The 18679-nt window shown below is 40.6% G+C and overlaps 4 protein-coding genes across 12 annotated transcripts in view; 1 reads left to right on the plus strand and 3 right to left on the minus strand.

Annotated features, from left to right (window-relative positions):
- Positions 1–18679, minus strand: part of LOC101170385 (methionine aminopeptidase 2) — a 100342-nt gene that overhangs the window by 17031 nt on the left and 64632 nt on the right. The window lies entirely within an intron of this gene.
- Positions 459–5031, plus strand: LOC101169895 (tetraspanin-9). 2 transcript variants are annotated; one of them, XM_004083212.5, is made up of 9 exons: positions 459–642; positions 2110–2147; positions 2228–2306; positions 2401–2592; positions 2671–2745; positions 2819–2920; positions 3433–3564; positions 3647–3730; positions 4502–5031. In XM_004083212.5, the coding sequence occupies exons 3-9, from the start codon at positions 2244–2246 to the stop codon at positions 4571–4573; spliced, it is 720 nt and encodes a 239-aa protein (XP_004083260.1). In that variant the 5' UTR covers positions 459–642; positions 2110–2147; positions 2228–2243; the 3' UTR covers positions 4574–5031. The 2 variants fall into 2 exon arrangements, with proteins under 2 accessions (XP_004083260.1, XP_011489590.1); XM_011491288.4 differs by lacking the exon at positions 2110–2147 and having other exon boundaries at positions 465–642.
- On the minus strand, positions 3222–11466 carry amdhd1 (amidohydrolase domain containing 1). 7 transcript variants are annotated; one of them, XM_004083211.4, is made up of 10 exons: positions 11252–11463; positions 8145–8251; positions 7275–7339; positions 6929–7206; positions 6634–6859; positions 6446–6570; positions 6286–6379; positions 6056–6216; positions 5444–5568; positions 3222–3593 (listed from the first exon to the last, which is right to left on the minus strand). In XM_004083211.4, exons 1-9 carry the CDS (start codon positions 11386–11388, stop codon positions 5463–5465), a joined length of 1299 nt encoding a protein of 432 aa, XP_004083259.1. In that variant the 5' UTR covers positions 11389–11463; the 3' UTR covers positions 3222–3593; positions 5444–5462. The 7 variants fall into 7 exon arrangements, with proteins under 7 accessions (XP_004083259.1, XP_011489587.1, XP_011489588.1 ...); XM_011491285.4 differs by having other exon boundaries at positions 6056–6379; positions 11252–11465; XM_011491286.4 differs by having other exon boundaries at positions 6446–6859; positions 11252–11464.
- Positions 11543–17513, minus strand: snrpf (small nuclear ribonucleoprotein polypeptide F). 2 transcript variants are annotated; one of them, XM_078941816.1, is made up of 7 exons: positions 17355–17513; positions 17099–17143; positions 16718–16846; positions 16496–16586; positions 13881–14006; positions 11880–11944; positions 11543–11786 (listed from the first exon to the last, which is right to left on the minus strand). In XM_078941816.1, exons 4-7 carry the CDS (start codon positions 16499–16501, stop codon positions 11720–11722), a joined length of 264 nt encoding a protein of 87 aa, XP_078797942.1. In that variant the 5' UTR covers positions 16502–16586; positions 16718–16846; positions 17099–17143; positions 17355–17513; the 3' UTR covers positions 11543–11719. The 2 variants fall into 2 exon arrangements, with proteins under 2 accessions (XP_078797942.1, XP_004083261.1); XM_004083213.4 differs by lacking the exons at positions 16496–16586; positions 16718–16846; positions 17099–17143; positions 17355–17513 and adding an exon at positions 14603–14756.

Genomic DNA, 18679 nt, shown 5'->3' on the forward strand with positions numbered 1-18679 from the left:
CAAAGAGGACATTACAAAAATAAATAAATACGGGAATAAAAACATTAAAGGTAGAAGCAGCAAAATCTCATAAAAGACTAAATGCTTGAGTCTAAATTAGTTTCGAGTCATGTTTTAAAAGTGGAGAAAAAAATGCTGGTCTGATGTTGATGATTGCTTGTCGCCAACAGAGTTACTTAAATTTCATTAGTTAGTATAAATATCTTTTTGAAATATGCTATAATCTTGAAGTTACAAAGATTGAATCAGAATTTCTTCTGTAGGCCGTTTATCCTGTAGTTGCAGTTCTGTGGTTGACCACTGGAGGGATTATGAGTAACATTTAACCTACAAGAATTAAATCACTTTTTTTTCTTTTTTGATGGACTAAACATTTCATAAAGTATTTCATCGTGAGCATCCGACTTTACACTTCTTTTTTGTTTTTGTTTTGTTTGTTCTTCTAACTCGTTCCCGCCTCCCTTTGTTTAGGCTCCGCCCCTACAGGCAAAGCGTCCTCCTCGCGTCGAAGAAACTTCAAAACAGCTTCGCAGTTTCCAACATCCTTGAACATTTCGACAGCGCGAGCGGCTGAGAGGAAGAGCGGCACGTGAAGGTCTCTGCGACGGAAATGTTAGCAGGAAGATGAGCGCGAGCTAAACGGTAGGAAAAAGCTTTTTTTTCCCTCCTCGGCTCATGATTGTACAGCATGGAAGAAAATCACGACCTGAGGCGCCGAAGCGTCGCTCAGTTTATGATTCTTCTCTTTAAAAACTTGTTTTTTCCGTCTCTAAACACGTATAACATTACAACTTTACTTTGGTACCTGTTCCTTTTTAGCCCAAACTTTTTTTATGCTGAATTCTGGGAGGTCAGATCGATGACGTCATTTTGGATTTTACCAAACCAATCCCCCCCAAAAAACAGAAAACTTTATTATCACATTTTAAAAGTAACAAAACAAACTCCTGTAATGCGTTTACAACTCGAAGTAAATCATTTAAACACTTAATATATTACACGTATGACTAAAACTTTAATTTTTAATATACTTAGTCTTATACACTCACACTATGAAAGTATGTGTATCCTCACCGAGATAATTGTTAAATAGATATTTTATTCTGCTGTTCCTCAATTCAAACTTTTAATTAAACTGTTAAAATGTTTAGAGTAAATTAGAAATATTCTGAAAAATTTATGTTAAAATGTTAGTTTCCAAAAATTGTCCTAATAGCATTAAACCTAAGCTTTTTCATATTTATTTTAAACACTTTTATGAGTTAAGTGGATATTTACTAAATCAATGATAAAGTTTTGTTTTATAGAAAATTAATTTATGAAAATAAAGTTAAAGTTATGCTTGAAATTATTTGTTCCTTAATGAGAGAATTAGATTAAAGGATTCAGAAATAAAATAAAAATGTGAAGAAAAAGATTGTTTTGGGTTTTCTTCATCAAGTCAGAGTGATAATATACATTTAATCCTCTGTACTGTAATCCAATCTTTAAACCTGTGGAATAAATGTTTACATGTTTATTCCAGAAACCAGTTCATGTGCAATAAAGTAGCTTTAACCTGTTAGATGGCTCTATTATTATCTTTATTTATAGCAGCCACACTTTGAGCGGCCCTGTAACCTTGATGATGACCGCTAACTCAGTCATCATAGAAATAATTCAATTTTGGGGGAAAACAAAGTAAATTCCTCTCAAAGCTTGAAATCTATTGGATCCAAGACAACAGAATTTAGGGAGAATGGGCAGAAAATGTTCAATCATTTGGATTTTTTTTTATTAACATCTCTGTGTAGAAATAAAATAAAAAATAAAAATAGAATAAAAAAGATTTTTAAAATACCCTCTAACTGACTCATCGATACTCCAGATCAATTTAGGACTGTTGGGATTAGATCACCAGTCATGGTTTCTTTTTCCACGTAAAGATCCACGTATAAGAAAAATGAGGGCCGGGTTGCTCCATACCAACAGCCCCGCCCACAACTCCTGCTGCTCTGCAGAAACTATGATTTTTATTAAATGAAAAGACCAAGGGGGACACTTTAAAATAGATGTGGCTTTTGGGACTTTCAACATATTTTCCTACCGATTTCTGCTTGTGTTTTTCAGATCAACCATCTGAGCTGCTGTTTTGTTTTTTTAAAGCGGTATGTTTGTGTTTTGGTTCATGTTTGCTATAAAACCAGTTTAGATGATCAGCTTTTGAAAATGTTTTTTGGTTTTTCAGTTGTTTTCGTCTCATCATGGCGCGCGGCTGCATCTGCTGCGTGAAGTACATGCTCTTCCTCTTCAACCTGCTTTTCTGGGTACAAATTCCCCATTTCCTTATCTAACCCCGTTTATCAACAGCATAAGGGAATCTCTGTGCGTCGTGAACTCCACTGTTCTCTTGTGTTCCAGCTGGGGGGCTGTGGACTCCTGGGGGTCGGCGTGTGGCTGTCAGTTTCTCAGGGCAGCTTCGCCACCCTGTCCCCCTCCTTCCCCTCGCTGTCCGCCGCAAACCTCATCATCACCCTGGGCACGGTCGTCATGGTAACGGGTTTCCTGGGTTGTCTGGGTGCCATCAAGGAGAACAAATGCCTTCTTCTGAGTGTGAGTGTACCGCAATACCCAGAATGCATCTGCAGGTCAGTTTGGGAGAATGTTCTTCTGACAATCTCTCCCTTTCAGTTCTTCATCGTTCTGTTGATCATCCTCTTGGCGGAACTGATCCTCCTCATCCTCTTTTTTGTATACACCGATAAGGTACACCTCTATTTTTATTTTCTTGCATTTGAAAACCACAACCTATCCCACGATGCACCTGCCATCCCATCAGGTGAGTGAAAACGCCAAGCGGGACCTGAAAGAAGGGCTGGTTCTGTACACCACTGAAAACAACGCCGGACTGAAAGACGCCTGGAACGCCATTCAGGGAGAGGTAAGCTGGAACAGAGGCCGTTCAGTCCACCTTAACGCCGGTTCTAACCATTTATTGTATCTGAAAAACTGGACTTTGTGCCTGACTTTAACCCTGAACTCTGGCTGAAATCCGCCTGAACATGCTTACTCAGGGTATGTCGGTTCCAAAAGACCGGATATGAGTTAGCGTAATTACGCTCGACTTGGTAACCCTGGGTTAACGCACGTGCACAGCAGGTACATAAAGACATTCTCAATGGATCGCCGATTTCCGGAGTCACCATGGAAACGCGTGGTGGAAAAAAAAGAAAACGCTGTACTTCAGTGAGACTGAGTCTGAGTTTTTAATGACGCCGTATGAAGATTATACGTCCATCAAAAAAGTAATACTGCTGCATCATCAAAAGAAAGAGTTTCTGCGTGTAGACAAAGACACAGACGCTCAGACTTTGTTCCCGAAAACATGCTTATTATGAATCCAGAACATGGTTGAGAACCATAAATGAGTGTTTTTCCTCTGTGGGTCTCCAGTGGATGTGCTGCGGCGTGGTGAGGCATGACGACTGGTACGCCGCCCTGCAGGAGAACGTGGTTCCCGACAGCTGCTGCCAGCAGGTTCACCCCGGCTGCGGCAGGAACGCCTCCAACATCTTCTGGAAGCGGGTACGTTGTTCAGGTTCCTCCTCCCCGCCCTTTAGAAGCCGGGAAAGAACCGAACCGTCAGCAGACGCTGTTGTTCTTTTAGGGCTGCTACGAGAAGATGGAGGAGTGGCTGGATGACAACAAACACCTTCTGGGAACCATCGCCATGTGCGTGCTGGTCATACAGGTGAGAAACTGTATTTCATCATCATCATTAGTGTAATTAAGACGGGTCTAATAATCAGATTATCAGATAATCTGGGTCAGAGTAGGATTCACACTCAACTGTTGAGTTAATGAGATCAATCTAGCATGAGAAACAGGAAACCACTTCCTGTCTTCATTGGTGTAGAGCAGCTTTTTTTTTTTTAACAACTTTAGCTTTAGTGTTGATTTTTCTGTCAACTACCGTAACTGATTAACCGTTGGCGTGATCAATGTCATTCCAGCAGATTCTGAAGCGGAGAAGGCGGCTTTGCATCCGTATGCAGCACTTTACCTGACAAATGTGTTGCATATCAGTGCAAAGCTGCTTTTCTCTGCATCCGAATCGGCTGACATGTTGATCACGTCAACGGTTGAATAGTTACGGCAGGTCAAAGAGTGTAGAGTCACTATTCTCATGGATCTTTGTAGGGAATTGTGCATACATCTTTTTTTAACATTGCATTGCATTCTGATTGGTTGTAGATCCTGTCAATCAATCTGTCAGTCACTTTTGTCAGACAGACATGAACATTTCTGGAATGATCAGGAAAAGATCTTTGTTTTCAAAGTAAATTTGGCAAACTGAACACATCCTGTACAGGAGATTGATCGACAAGGTCTACAACCAATCGGGAAGCACTGCACAAAGCACTTCCACAAAAAAAGATCGCGATGAAGCTTTTCAAAGTATGTCTGAGACGATGTTCAGTTGGATCCTGGACTTTAAAGACCTGCTGGTTTCCCTCTGCAGCTGCTCGGCATGGCCTTCTCCATGACTCTCTACCAGCAGATCCATCGAACAGGAAAGAAGTTTGAAGCCTGAGAGACTCGGGTTCACGTCCACGTCACCTTCTTCTATGCACTCAGTAACGTTTGTGAAGACACTTATATGTACTAGGGCTGCACGACATGAGGAAAACTCCCAATACATGAACAAAAACAAGTTAAAACAACCAAATGCGTCATTTCACTGCAACAGTTTCATTTAAATAATTTAAGTCTCGTCTACTTAGGAGGCGGGCATCTAAGATCGAAGGGATCCGCCTGATTGGTCAAATGCATAAAGGGATTTGATTTGTTAAATATTTCAATCTGCCATGAACTTATTTTAACACAATAACCATTTATTGCACCGCTTGATCTCGCGATAACGATAATTTTGCAGTGTATTGTGCAGCCCTAATACGTATTTTTTACACTTTGATTCCATGTATTAAACATGCTTATGTGTTCACATATTTACATTCAGTTAAAGGTCAATAAATGTCAGATTAAAGTCGGTTTTCTTGTTGTTTTTTCCATTAACTGGATATCTTTATGGTCTAATAAGTTGTCTATATGTTAGACGTTTACGTAAACATTTTCAGAGCAAAATCCCAACCACAGATGAGAGGGAAGAACCTAAACTGTTCAAATAAATAAAAATCTGCAAACTTTTAGCTAAAGAGTTTGATTAAAAAGTTTGATTAAATGCTCAAAATTTCTATTTTCGTTTTAAGGATCAAAAATAATTTTTCTTAAGGACAAAAAGCATCTAAATAATTATTTTCAATGAAATTCCTTAATAGTTTTACTGACAAAAACCTCAGGAATGTCAGCTCACGTTTCAATTGTTTCAAGTATTTCATGCTTTTACTCAGAAAGGAAAGAGTTTCCTGCAGCTGAAAGTCTTGAGTTCCTCTCGGCTTCTTACCTGTGAAAAGCTGCTGCTGTCACATCTGCATGGTTTTGTCGTTGTCGTGGACGATGTTTCCTTTGATGACGACGTAACGGAGGATCTCCTGATGCCCCCCCAGCTGGTAAATGAGATGTTCCCACCTGCAACACAGGAGAGGGATTCATGAAGTCTGGATTAATCCAGAAGAATAATCCAGGATCATCCGGAAAGAAGTTTGGTTTTGTCTGGATAATAAAACCAAACCAGATTTTTATGTTCACCACTGGCTCTACATGGTGGAGCTGCAACTGAAATGAATCCATTAAACTTCCAAAAAAGAAAATTTGGTTTGTTCTGACTGATCCTCTGGTCCGATGACAAATGGAGAACCGGATCAGGTGGGAGTAAAGCCTAACAGCAGAAGCTCTAGTAAATACCCAGGACTAGCTGAGGGTTTTGGATTTGTAATAAAACATTAACACCACTGAGAGAAAAAAAAATTGGGAGAATAATTTTAATCTCAGAAAACTTTGAAAAATGTCAAATTAAGACTTTAAAACCGTAAAATCTTGATCACTTAGGAGAATTATTGACAGAATGATGAATTCTCTCCTGATTTAACATAAAAACCAAACATCTGAGTTTTACCTGCTGCAGTTGAGGACGAGCAGATCTCCGTGTTTGCTGACCTCCAGGGAGCCGTGCGTGTGCGCGCGGCCGAGCGCGTAGGCAGCGTTGATGGTGGCGGCGGCCAGTGCCTCAGACATGGACATCCTCATGTTGACGCAGGCCAAGTGCATGACGATGGGCTGAGGAAGAGGAGGAGGATGAAGGTGAGGGCCGGGCGGCGGGGGACGTTGGGATGTCTCCGTCCTCACCATGGAGCAGCAGAAGGCGTTCGGGTTGAAGTCGCTCCCGAGGGCGACGATCACGCCGGCGTCCAGCATGTCTCTGGCTCGAGGCTGCGGCAGCCTGAAGAGCCCAGAGGTCATGATCCCATCATGCACTTGGAGACGGGGTGGGGGTGTTACTTATTACCGGAGAATGTAGGCGGTCGTGGGCAGGAGGATGGCAGCCGTCTTTGCCGTCGCCATGGCAACAATGCCTTCATCCGTCACCTCCTCCAAGTGGCTGATGGCCAACGCCCCGAGCTCCGCCCCCAGCTGACACACAGCGTCTGACGTCAACAGAAACAGATGTTCACCGGCCCCTCCCCCGCTGCTTACCTGGGCGGAGTTCATGGGGTGGAGCTCGTCCCCGTGGAAGTTGATGTTGAGGCCCATGTCCCTCCCGGCCTGCAGAATGCGGTGGGTGGAGCTTAGCCCGAACACGCCCCGCTCACAGAACACGTCTATGTTGTCGACCTGCAGCGTCCCGGCGGACATCAGCTCCTTCAGCCGCGGCAGCTGGACCTGCAGGACGTCTGCTGTAGCCTCCGCCTCCGTCCTCCCTCTGAGAAGAGGCGGAGCGTCGCATACACCGCACGCTTCACGGGATGCGACTCGAGAGGGCGGGGCTTACTTGGGCACGGCGTGAGCTCCGCAGTAGGTGGAGGAGATGTTGATGGGCAGCGAGCGCCTGGCCGCCTCGATCACCTCCAACATCTTGACCTCGGTCTGCAGCTCCAGCCCGTACCCGCTCTTACACTCCACCAGCGTGGTTCCGGCGCGCAGCATCCGCTGCAGCCTGCGGGTCAGTGCGTCCAGCAGCTCCGAGGCGGCGGCGGCGCGGGTGTGCTCAACCGTGAAATGGATCCCTCCGCCGGCCCGGTGCACGTCCATGTAGGAGGCTCCTGCCAGCTGCAAACCGCACAGTCTGGACCTCAACACTAACGGAAGCTGCAAAGATTGAAAGGGGCGGGGCTTACCTTCATCGCAAACTCGTGAACACGGTCTCCAGCCCAGACCGGATGAGTGTGAGCATCAACCAGACCTGGAACACAGTTCAAACTTTAGTCAGAACCGAGGAAAAGTTCAATAACTGTCTGGTTTGTTTCATTTACAGTTTGTGCAGCAGGAAAAAATCTGATTTAAACAAAAATTTGGAGGCGAATCGCAGTCAATTAAAAAAATAAAGTTAAAGCCGATCTGCAATTAAAAACTCTCCAAAAGTCAATGTGTCCAGGAGGAATGGTTAGTTTTGGTATGCACCGATGCAGAAAAACAAACTAAAACGAGTGATAGAGAGAAATATAGAATGTTTTTTTTTGGAAAACACTGGAAAATAATATTTTTAAAATAACTGCAGAAAAAAAAAATAATAAATACAAATCATATTTAAAATATTTGATATTTAAATGCAATACGCATCCTTACAAACATACAGTAAATTATCTCCAATATTATCTTTTCAGCATTTTTTCCTGCTTTATATATGGGCAAATGTGTATAGATATGTATTTACAAACACAAATTCGCTAGACGGTTGTTTGGAGGCGAGTAAAACTAAACAAAAAGGGACAAAAATTCTACAAAAACCAGATTTCATTAAAAATCCTTCCAGTCATCATTTCTATGTTTTACAAGAGCCCCAGAAATAAACATTTTCCTTCCTCAAATGAACCTCCGAGGATCACCTGAGCAGGTGAAACAAAAACATCAACTTGAGTTTTCAGATCTGGGTTTAAGCTTAAAAAAAACAAAAAAAAGTGCAGATTCTGCAGTTTGAGGTGTTTTAACGTGTCACATTATGGAGTCCAGCTTTAAAAGGCAAACTAAGTGGGGTTGCTGATACCCACCTGGCAGAACGCACATGTCTGTGGCGTCGATCACATGATCACAGGAGGACTCTGGGTATTGAGCACTGATGGTTTCTGCAGGTCCCACCGCTTTAATCAGCCCGTCCCTGACGAAAGGAAACAACCTTCATGAAAGGCAGCATGTCAGTGAGCCATGTTCAGGAGTTCGGACACTTTTTCAGCAATGGTTTTCCGTGACCTTTCATAGAATTACCCAAACTTCCTCATCAACTAAAAGATGAGCTGCAACTAAAAGCTAAAGTGTCCGTGTCAAGGACCTAGGTCCTCGCTTTAGGACTACAACTGTCGTAGTCCTAAAATTGTTAAAGTGAATTCTGAAAAAACTATTATGTTTTTAAAACCCTTGTGCTATCTTAGATGATCCCACCCTTACATTAACGTGTTCTCCCTACAACGGTGGATGAACTTTAGTTGGAAAGATTTCATGTAATCCATGGACATCAGTGAAGATCACAAACCATTGAAAAAAAAGGTTCAGAGCACTGTCTAGTGCAGGGGTCGGGAACCTTTTTGGCCAAGAGAGCCATAAATGCCACATATTTTGAAATGTAATTTCGAAAGAGCCATACAATAATGTAGTGTCCCTTCCCCACACTGAGGCACGGAGACTTAACCTCTTTTAAGGTTCTTTATTCCGATTACTGCAGACCGCAACAAACGCCCTTCAATTAATTCAGCAACTCCTGAATCTCTCCCGCCGAGACGAGAGAGAGCGCTTCTCCCAACTTTATATTCACCTGCTACCGCTGCAGCCCTCCCATTTCCCTTATTCGGCCCATAGCTGAACACCATTGGTCCAAACTACCTAACAACAGGCTGACCGACAGAACTGAGGGCCAATCAGAGCTCTGCTTGACGCGTTCAATGAACTCCAGAACTTTCAACGCGGCCCAACAGCCATCCAACTCAGTCTGCGACAATTTGTTTAAAACTAAATATACAAATGAATGTGTGCATTTGATTTAATTTCAACATTTTTAAAGTACAATAAGTCTGTGGATTCTTTTTTAATAACATTGTTATTCTGTTGCTAATAAATGATGAGTATTTCTCGTGGTAGTTTTGCTGATGGTCTAGTCTGGTTGATACGCGGTGAGTTTCTGCTTCATGCAGGCGTTGAGACTTTAAACGGGATCTTAGGTCTGAATGTTCTGTAGATGTGACAAAGACTGATCACATGCAGACATGGAGCCAAACACACACTCACACGCTGCAGTGAGTGACGGGCAGCGGGTTTTACGTTTTTACAATCCCTGCGCGATTCACCTGCTGTCCCCACAACACCTCACCCCCACCCTCTGCTTTCTCCCTCACACATCCCGTCCCCGCATCTGCGCGCTCTTTCTCAGAGACGGGAGCGCGCAGTTTTAGGCACGTCAATTCACAGGTTTCCAGCTGGTACAAACTCTGTGAATTAATAGATAATAGTAACTGATAGCGCTGGCGCAGATTTCTCTCTCTAAGCACTGCTACTACTGCGCGCCTCTGGCATCGCATCGCGCCCGAGAAGGACTGGTCTAATGAAAAAAAAAACTATAATTAAAGATTTGTCTGCGAGCCACATGTGACCATCAAAAGAGCCATATATGGCTCGCGAGCCATAGGTTCCCGACCCCTGGTCTAGTGGGTCTAGATGACCCAACTCCCAATGTTAAAGTGCCTAGGATAGCACAAGGGTTACCTGAATGCAATGCGCTTCCAAAGTAACGCCATCACTACCCGTTTTAAAAGTTCTCTGACCGCCTGGCTTCTGCAGCGTCCGGCAGGTGTCGCTGTTTCCTCCCTTCATGAGGCTCAGCAGCCGCGCTCCTTTCATGCTGATGTCAAAGGACTTGGAGCAAAGTCTGCGTTTTGCTCGATTCTGGTGCAAAACGCGTTTCATGGTCTTTCGGTAGCCACGCTTGATATCCATTCTTGAAAAGCCACACGTCGTTAAAGCTACATTTTCCGGCATTTCACGATAGCAACTTGTCGCTAGCAAGCCCCACGCGCTAAACGAACAACTCAAACTGCTTTACGGCAACATAAACTCCCATCACCTATAGCGTCAGGTATTCGGGGTGGTATCATATAGACCAGAAAATATGGTTCTTAATGTCCTGATAATGCAAGGAAAGTTTTATATTCACAAAAATAAATATTTGAAGACCAAACTACTTTTTATGACATTTCAAAAAGAGCTCTGTTTTTATTTTCAATCACTTCACTATATGAAAAAGAAGAATGGCTTGAAATTGCTTCGTTTTGTTCAAAAATACAAACTTAATGAGTACCCCTAACCAATATTTGACTTTTTGGATGGATCTATGTTTTTTTTTACATTTTATTTTTGTGTGTTATGTTTATTCGTTTTTTCTATTTTTTAGATTTATATGTTATGTTTGGCAATGGTGATTGCTATTTGAGGTAATGTTGATTATATAGTTACTGTTCGTTATAATATGTATTGTAGCGATCTGATGATACTTCAATTGTCAAAGTTTAAAAAAAACAAAAAAAACATAGCCTCAGGTTGAACTTATGCAACAGTTTAAACGTGTTAAACAATTTAAAAAAAATTTTTTTTGCATTCAAAATTCTAACATTTTATCACTTTTCCTAAACCTTACAAAAGATTTCGTTTTTCACAAACTTTTCAATGACTTAGAAATTTCCATTTTCAATTTCCAAAACTAACTTTTCATGACCGTACCAAACCTGCATGTAATTACTCACCGTAACCACAGGAGGGCGACAAAGTGCAACGGAAAAAACAAAAATCCAAGATGTGTCAGGTTTTTAATAACAATAATTGATACTTTATTCCACAATGGTTAAGTTCTTTCTCCGCATTTGACCCATCCCCTTGGGGGAGGGGTGGGCTGCTGACTAGCCGCACTCGGGGTTGACAGGTGGCTAGGGCGACCTGGGAATGATCTGCCAAACCTTTGATTGATGGACTACACGCTCTACCGCCTGAGCTAAACTGGCGACCCATCTCTCCATTAAACATTAAAAACATAGAATTCTGTGCTCATTTTCTGTTAAGAGCATTATAAATAAAAAGTTGTGTAAAATTTTTACTTAATATAAAGTTAAAGACTTGCCTCCCAATAACAACACTGCCGTTTTCGATCACGCTCAGACTCTTCATCCCGTCTTTGTTCAGGAACTTCTCTCCGTTCCTGCAGATCAAAACCACCTGTTTGGCGTTTTTCACCAACAGACGCTGATTTTCGGACATTTTTGCTCAGCAGACTGAGGAACTTCAGAGGCGACCAGGGTTTGGAGACAAAGTCAATGTTTGTCCAGAAGAGTTTAAAGTGCACAGAGAGAGGCAGTCCTAGTTTCAGAAAGTCAAACAGGACAGAGCATTAAAAATAAAAACACACACACACTTCTGTAAGAAATGATAAACAGTCACTTTATTGTGTTATGTCACAAACAGTAAAAAGAAGAAAAAAAAAAAAGTTTCATCTTAAAGTTGTTGGAAAAAGATTTGTTTCACATGGTGAAAACACAAACACACGGCTCCACTTTAGGGTTCAATCACACAAGCTGGCTCCTCTTCATCATCATTCTCTCATCTCTCCATCTTCTTCTTCTTCTTCTACACCTCTGATGTACAAAACATTGTTGCACCTGAGCAGAAAACATGTTTCCATGAACGACTGCAAGGATTTCAAACGATTATTTACTTTTTGAGGGCGTTTCTTCATCAGGCGGTTTCCATACCTGACGAGCACTTCACCCAGATGACCCGCCAACGCTCCGTCCACATACTCCTCCGTGTTTGCCAGCTGTCAGACATCATACAGAAAAGTCAAAACCTCAAACCTTCTCTTCATTTTTCTACCAAATTAAAGATTTGTTAGATTTTACGTTCATTCTGTGGCGCCCTCTGCTGGATTAAACAGTAAACTACTCATAACGTTTAGTTTAAAGATCAGCTCTGATCATCTTAAGATCTAGTGTCAAAGCCTTCCCAGTGGTTCTAATTATGATTACCCAGTTTGTTGTTGTGGCGAAACTGTTGGTACAGAGCAACCCCGCCCCCCTTTCCCTCGGAGCAGGGAGCTTGTTGCCCGCCCACCATATTTTCAACGTCACAAATACGATCTTAATCAAAAGGCATTTTGTCTTCTGCTCCTGATTCATTCTTCATACGTGTTCTCCATCATGAGAAAGATGCCACAAGAATATTAAAAAAAAAAAAGATCTTATGGATTTCTTTGCTGTTTCCCAAATAACCAAATGCAAATTTTCTGTTCTTTTCTACAAATGTTAAAAGATTAACCTTTAATTCCAGCACCCAAGTTTTCATCTAAATACTTATATTTTTCTGTCATTTTTTAACTAATATTTAACCTGAGAAAATTCACTCGACAAAGAATCTACTTTGGAATTTCAGGAAATTAAACATTTTAAAAACAAGTCCAGATATAAGACTTTTTTCTGAAGAGCTTAGAAAAGCGTAAGAAAAGATGTTACTGTTATGGTGGCGTGTCACAGTTTGGTAAAAACCCATTCCATCTGAGGATTTCTGCAACAATCATGTACTTTTCCTGCCGTTTATCACTTTTTTTCTACAAACTAAACAAGTAAAATGTTTATGGTAATTTCCTCTGAGTAAAACACAACAAATGTATTTCTTTTAAAATCTCATAATAAAAGATGACAAAGTTAAACAACAACCTTCATCTAAACAACAAGAGTTTCTTAGCAAAGGTCAAATTTCATGAAATCTAAATATACAAAGAATTATGTAAAATATGGAGAAGCAACACCGGTTTGGTGTGAGAGCTTTAAGGGTCTGAAATCTCAATTTTTTAAACAGATTTCTTTTATTCTACATGTGCTGCTATCTAAACAATAGAACAAAATGGTTTGATATGTTTTGGTAAGAAAAGTTGTTCCAGATTTAGAAATGCTAGCCAACTTTCATGCAGTATCAGGCCGCTGCAGCGACTGACTTACAGACTTAATTGCTCAGTGAAGGACAAAAAAGCTAAATTTGGAACATTTTTAGTTGTGATTACTACGGATAACCCTGATCAAAAAATGAGCATCACAGATAAATACTTAAAAAAAATAAGTGTTTAGAGTTGTTTTGACTTATTTACTGTTTAAATAACAATGTGAGACAACATTTATGATTTGGTTTGAATGACTTCATTGGTTCAGAGAAATGTTTTGTTATTTGTGCCCAGAATAATCTTATTGTGAAAAACCAGAAGTGTTTTCATTTAGAAACTGTATTGAGTTTGTTTTTGACTCTTGGATGAAGCGGAAAGTTCCTGATCAATAATTGCTGAACAGGATCGTTTAGCAAACTCAAAAAAGCCTCCGTCATCTTTGCAGAGGCTGTCACTATGCGACAGGAGCCATTTGACCTTTTTTTAAACGACTTTTTTTTATTAAAATGTTATATGATAGGATAGTTAGAATTTTTGAAAAAAATTGTAAACTGGTACAAGAAAAGCTGCTAATTGGTTTTCCACCAACAGTCGTCTAAGTTAATGCTCAGAATAGAAGACTGAAAACACTGTTGGTCATTTAGAAACATGTATAATAATAACAAACTGAGTACGATAAAAACACTCTTGACTAATTTAAAATAGATTGAATAAATAATTGCATTTACTTTTGAGTAGTTTGCCTCTGTGTTGCAGCTGCATTTTAAAATCCCAGAATAAACCCTGATATAGTTGTGAATGAAGCTAGAGTTGCTTTTACCTGCATGTTCATGTATCCGTCCACAGACACCAGGTAGCCTTTGTACTCCATTCCCCACTTCAGCTTCACCATCACTGGTTTCCCTGTCAGGCCGTTCAGGAAAGGCTTTGGGTTGAGGGGCAAACTCTGCGGCAGAGGGGATTGAAACCTTACATCAAGTCTGCAAACATGACGCTTTTCCCTATGAGATATTTAGAACTTTAAGTATGCGGGTTATTCATGTTATGGACAGTCTCCACGTCTGATTTCTTTACACCACCAATCATCAACAGGAGCGACTGAAGAACCAATCTGGACTGCATTAAAAAAATAAATTGAATAATTGGGAAACAGTACATAAATTCGGTTTTGGAGCAGTTTAATTATTCAAATGACCTATATACTTCTATTAATCTGTTGTATAATGTTCGACCACACTACTACCTGCAGAGGAACGTCATAGTTTTGTGTTGTTCCGACGGACGTTCATTTTCTGATACGGCAACACGTTACCCAAAACAAACAACACTTTAGTAAAAGCTCACTTGAATATCTAACCGTTTCATTTTTAAAGTTTTGTTTTTAGTGTAAGTTTGTTTTCCCCTACGAGCTGTGTAAACCAGTTATGAATGGGATGCTAACATGGCTAGCATAAACGAGCTAACTCTCTTAAATTCTTTGTTTTAACAAACTTCAATAAACCCAAAGGCCGTGTGAAATTACATATTTGAAGAGTTACTCACCATTTTGCTCGATTAAGTTTAGACCCGATTAACAGTAAATTAGAAGTTTATTATGTCTTCGTCACAAAAACGTTTTAGCTTCACAAACTAGAAGCACGCTTTGCCGCCGACAGGAAACGGAAGTGGCATCGAGCTTTTCGCCGCGCCTCACGTCGCCCCCTGGCGTTCTGGATGTATTAGTGCAACAAAAAGACTCGGACTATATTCTGATCACATTCCAGTGCATCTGCTTTATAAAGTCATAATAAAATAATCATAAATAAAATCAGTTTACAAAATGACACAACATCATTCACACAATTAGTAAACAACAAAAAATAAACAAACTATGAAAAAAAACATAAATAAACTATTTTATAACAATGAGACAAGACCAAATGTCAAAAAATAAATAAATAAGTGAAATTAAAAATGATTTATAATCAGATAATATAAAACCCAATGGAATTATAGAATTGTTGTCATCAGCTCCAGGCTGCTGACAACATGTGCTGACGAACTCTCACATTCTGCTGTTTATTTGAAAGGCTTGCATTACCGAGCTTTAATGTAAGAAAATGATTTTAGTTTTGTAAATGTTTCATTTGAGCCTGGAGCTGGAGAAGATGCCAAAACTGTGGATGACATCTCACCATACAGGCACTCACACTCTGTATCAACGCCAGGTAGATTTCACGTTTGCTACAGAGGAATCATGGTGCGAGGCGGTTACCAAGGAGGCAATGGCTAAGTAAGTAAGCTGAGAAGTGTTTATGACATATAGATTGTTGGGAAAACAGTGCGAGAATCAATGTGTGAGTTGGTGGGTCTCATCTTCAGAAGATAGATAGATAGATAGATAGATAGATAGATAGATAGATAGATAGATAGATAGATAGATAGATAGATAGATAGATAGATAGATAGATAGATAGATAGATAGATAGATAGATAGATAGATAGATAGATAGATAGATAGATAGATAGATAGATAGATAGATAGATAGATAGATAGATAGATAGATAGATAGATAGATAGATAGATAGATAGATAGATAGATAGATAGATAGATAGATAGATAGATAGATAGATAGATAGATAGATAGGGTTGGTTTCCCTTTTGGCTTTTCCCATCAGGGGTCGCCACAGCGAACGAGTCGCATGGTAAACTTGGCAATGTTTTACGCCGGATGCCCTTCCTGACGCAACCTTCTCAAAGCAACCGGGCTTGGGACCGGCACAGAAGTAGAGAAGGGAACAGGGAGCAGCCCGGAGTCGAACCCTGGTTTCACGGACGGAAGGCGCCGCAAACCAGCACGAGCTAAACCAGCTCCCTATATATCTATATATATATATATATAAAATTTAAAAAAACGCCCCTCTCACCCTCCGTGGGTGCTTTCTCCTCCAAGCTCGGGTCCTCTACCAGAGGCCCGGGAGCTTGAGGGTCCTGCGCAGTATCTTAGCTGTTCCTAGCACTGCGCTTTTCTGTACTGAGAGGTCTGAGGTCTTTCCAGGTATCTGTTGTAACCACTCCTCCAGCTTGGGGGTTACTGCCCCAAGTGCTCCAATTACCACAGGCACCACTGTCACCTTCACTTTCCAGGCTTTCTCCAGTTCTTCTCTGAGTCCCTGGTATTTCTCCAGTTTCTCATGTTTCTTCTTCCTGATGTTCCCATCACTTGGCACTGCCACATCCACCACAACGGCTTTCCTCTGTTCTTTATCCACCACTACAATGTCTGGTTGGTTCGCCATTACCATCCTATCAGTCACGATCTGGAAGTATATATAGATATATCTATATCTATATATATATATATGCGTTGAAATGACGTGTAGAACAATTTCTCCTTTTGCCGCCAGCTTTTTCCTGAAACTGTGATGTGTTTCTGGGTAGAAAGGCAACTGACTGTCATTTCTGGGTCTCCTGCTGTCGGTCTGGACGCCTCTTCCTCCACATTTTTCTATGGGTTGAAGCTCCAACATGAGGCAAGTTCAAACCTGAGATGACAAATAAAAATTTCATCCGACTTTGTTCAGTAAACGGCCGAGTTCCTCAGAAAATGACTCCTGCGTTTTGGGTGCATGTTTGAAATACTTGTGTCTTTGCATCACTGAGTCTGTTTACTCACCGGGACGTTTTTGAGTGTAATTAGGCCATCCATCAGTGAGTCATTATGGCATGAAGACGGCGATTATGTGTGCTCAGAGAAGACCTGGGGCCTGAACTTCACCTTTCATCATACTCAGACATTACTGACCTGTACAAGTTTGAAGAAAAAAAATGAATGAAACTGTATAAAGCAGCTAAATAACCACAAATATGTATAAATAAAGTTCTTACAAGACAGACAGCAACAACAAAAAAGATACTTTTGTGCACAATTCCTTTGAATATTAAGAAAAAGTGACAAAAAAGATGAAAAAGAGATTTGAAATTTGTATAGTAAAGATGTTTACCAAAACAATTTAACAGCAGAATCATTTTTAATAAAGTTTAGGAGAAAACATACCTTAAATTGGTGCACAATAATCAGACTTACAAAGACAGAAGAAACCTTTCAGAAAAACAGAAAAATAATTTTAAAAAAATCTGTTTTAGAAATGGAATTTTATAAACAAAAATCAGCAGAAACTGTTCAAAATGAGCTCCAAGGAAAGCAACAAAAGTAAAACAAAAAATGACTGCAGAAAATAGTTACAAATAATTAAATGAGTAAAAAGAGTTTAGAAAAAATGTAATTAATAAAAACCAATGGTGCAATTTACCCTGAAAGTAAACGTTTGGTTTACAGAGCATAAATTAAATGACCTCCTGGACATGCGCTCAATGTCCTCCTCAGAGGTGATGAAGATCAAACGTCTGCAGCTTTTCTGCTGCCAGCAGGAGGACAGAGAAGTGAGAGAACCAGGACGTCCACTTCACTGAATGCAGGACCACATGTGAACAGGTGCGATAGTTTAACTTGGCTCACTGCTTATTGGACACGGGTCACATGCACTCAAAGCGGGTCATGGTCCAATTACACAGCGGACAGAATGAGAAAAGCCATGCTGTGTTCAGTGGAGCTGCTTTCAAGTGAGCAGAGGAAACTGCACCAGTGCTGATCAGCAGAGGGCGCTCTAAAGCCTGATCACATGGAAGGTGAAGCTTTGTGGGCAACACTATTCTACCAAATAGACCCTAATTTTAGGGAAAACCCTCCCACCCTTCATTTCTTCACAGACAGAACGTTGTTTAGAGCAGATCATGAGGAAAACAGCAGCAGAGCTTGCAGCTTCTTGGTCGATTGACCCTTTTCCACCTGCATCAGCAGGACAAGCAGCATCACCTGGTGACCCAACCGTTCAGACAAGATGTTCTGTAGCAAACAGCTTCTGCACAGGTGGTTCGGCAGGGTTTTTTATCATCCATAGTACATAGTCACAAAAACATTTAAATATCATTCTCATGTAGGTTACAAATGAAAGCAAGAATCACAGAAAGCTGAAGCTGCTGAGTGTTTTACAGCTAAAGCTTTGAACCCATTTTAACACCTTTTCTTCTGCTTGTGTTTCACTTTTGTCTTATTATAAAGCCACAATTTTGTAGCTTCCAATGCCATAAAAACTGCCCTGAGTGTTTCAAACCTTTTTCTTCGCTTTGACATGTCCAGTTTCATCAGCAGGAGCCTGGAAGTGAGTCACAGTGACTTGAATTAGATGCGCAGGAGCACATATATGAACTAAAACATACGGGTCACTAGATGGAGGAGATTTTTGGTAGTTTAAATGTTAAGATGGAGAATAATCAAACTAAAAAAAGACTATTTCAAAATTGTTAACAGACAAGGAAAAAAACAACAAAATGTATTTAGAAAATGAGCTGTGAGGGTAAATGTAAAGTTTTTGTTGTAGTTTTTTTAAATACTGAATCTGGTGAAAAGTGTGAACCCAGATGTCTCAAAACACCACTGTGCTTAAACACACATTATTATGAGGGGCCGTATAAGACATTATTTATTCTGAACCATTCACATTCATACATTCTTGCTCTCACAGTCATATATACTCTCTTTCGCATACATATATTCTCTTACGCATCCATATATTCT

Source organism: Oryzias latipes, chromosome 23 (assembly GCF_053564925.1).
Source record: "Oryzias latipes strain Hd-rR chromosome 23, Olatipes_Hd-rR_3.1".
In the NCBI taxonomy this organism is placed as follows: Eukaryota; Metazoa; Chordata; class Actinopteri; order Beloniformes; family Adrianichthyidae; genus Oryzias; species Oryzias latipes.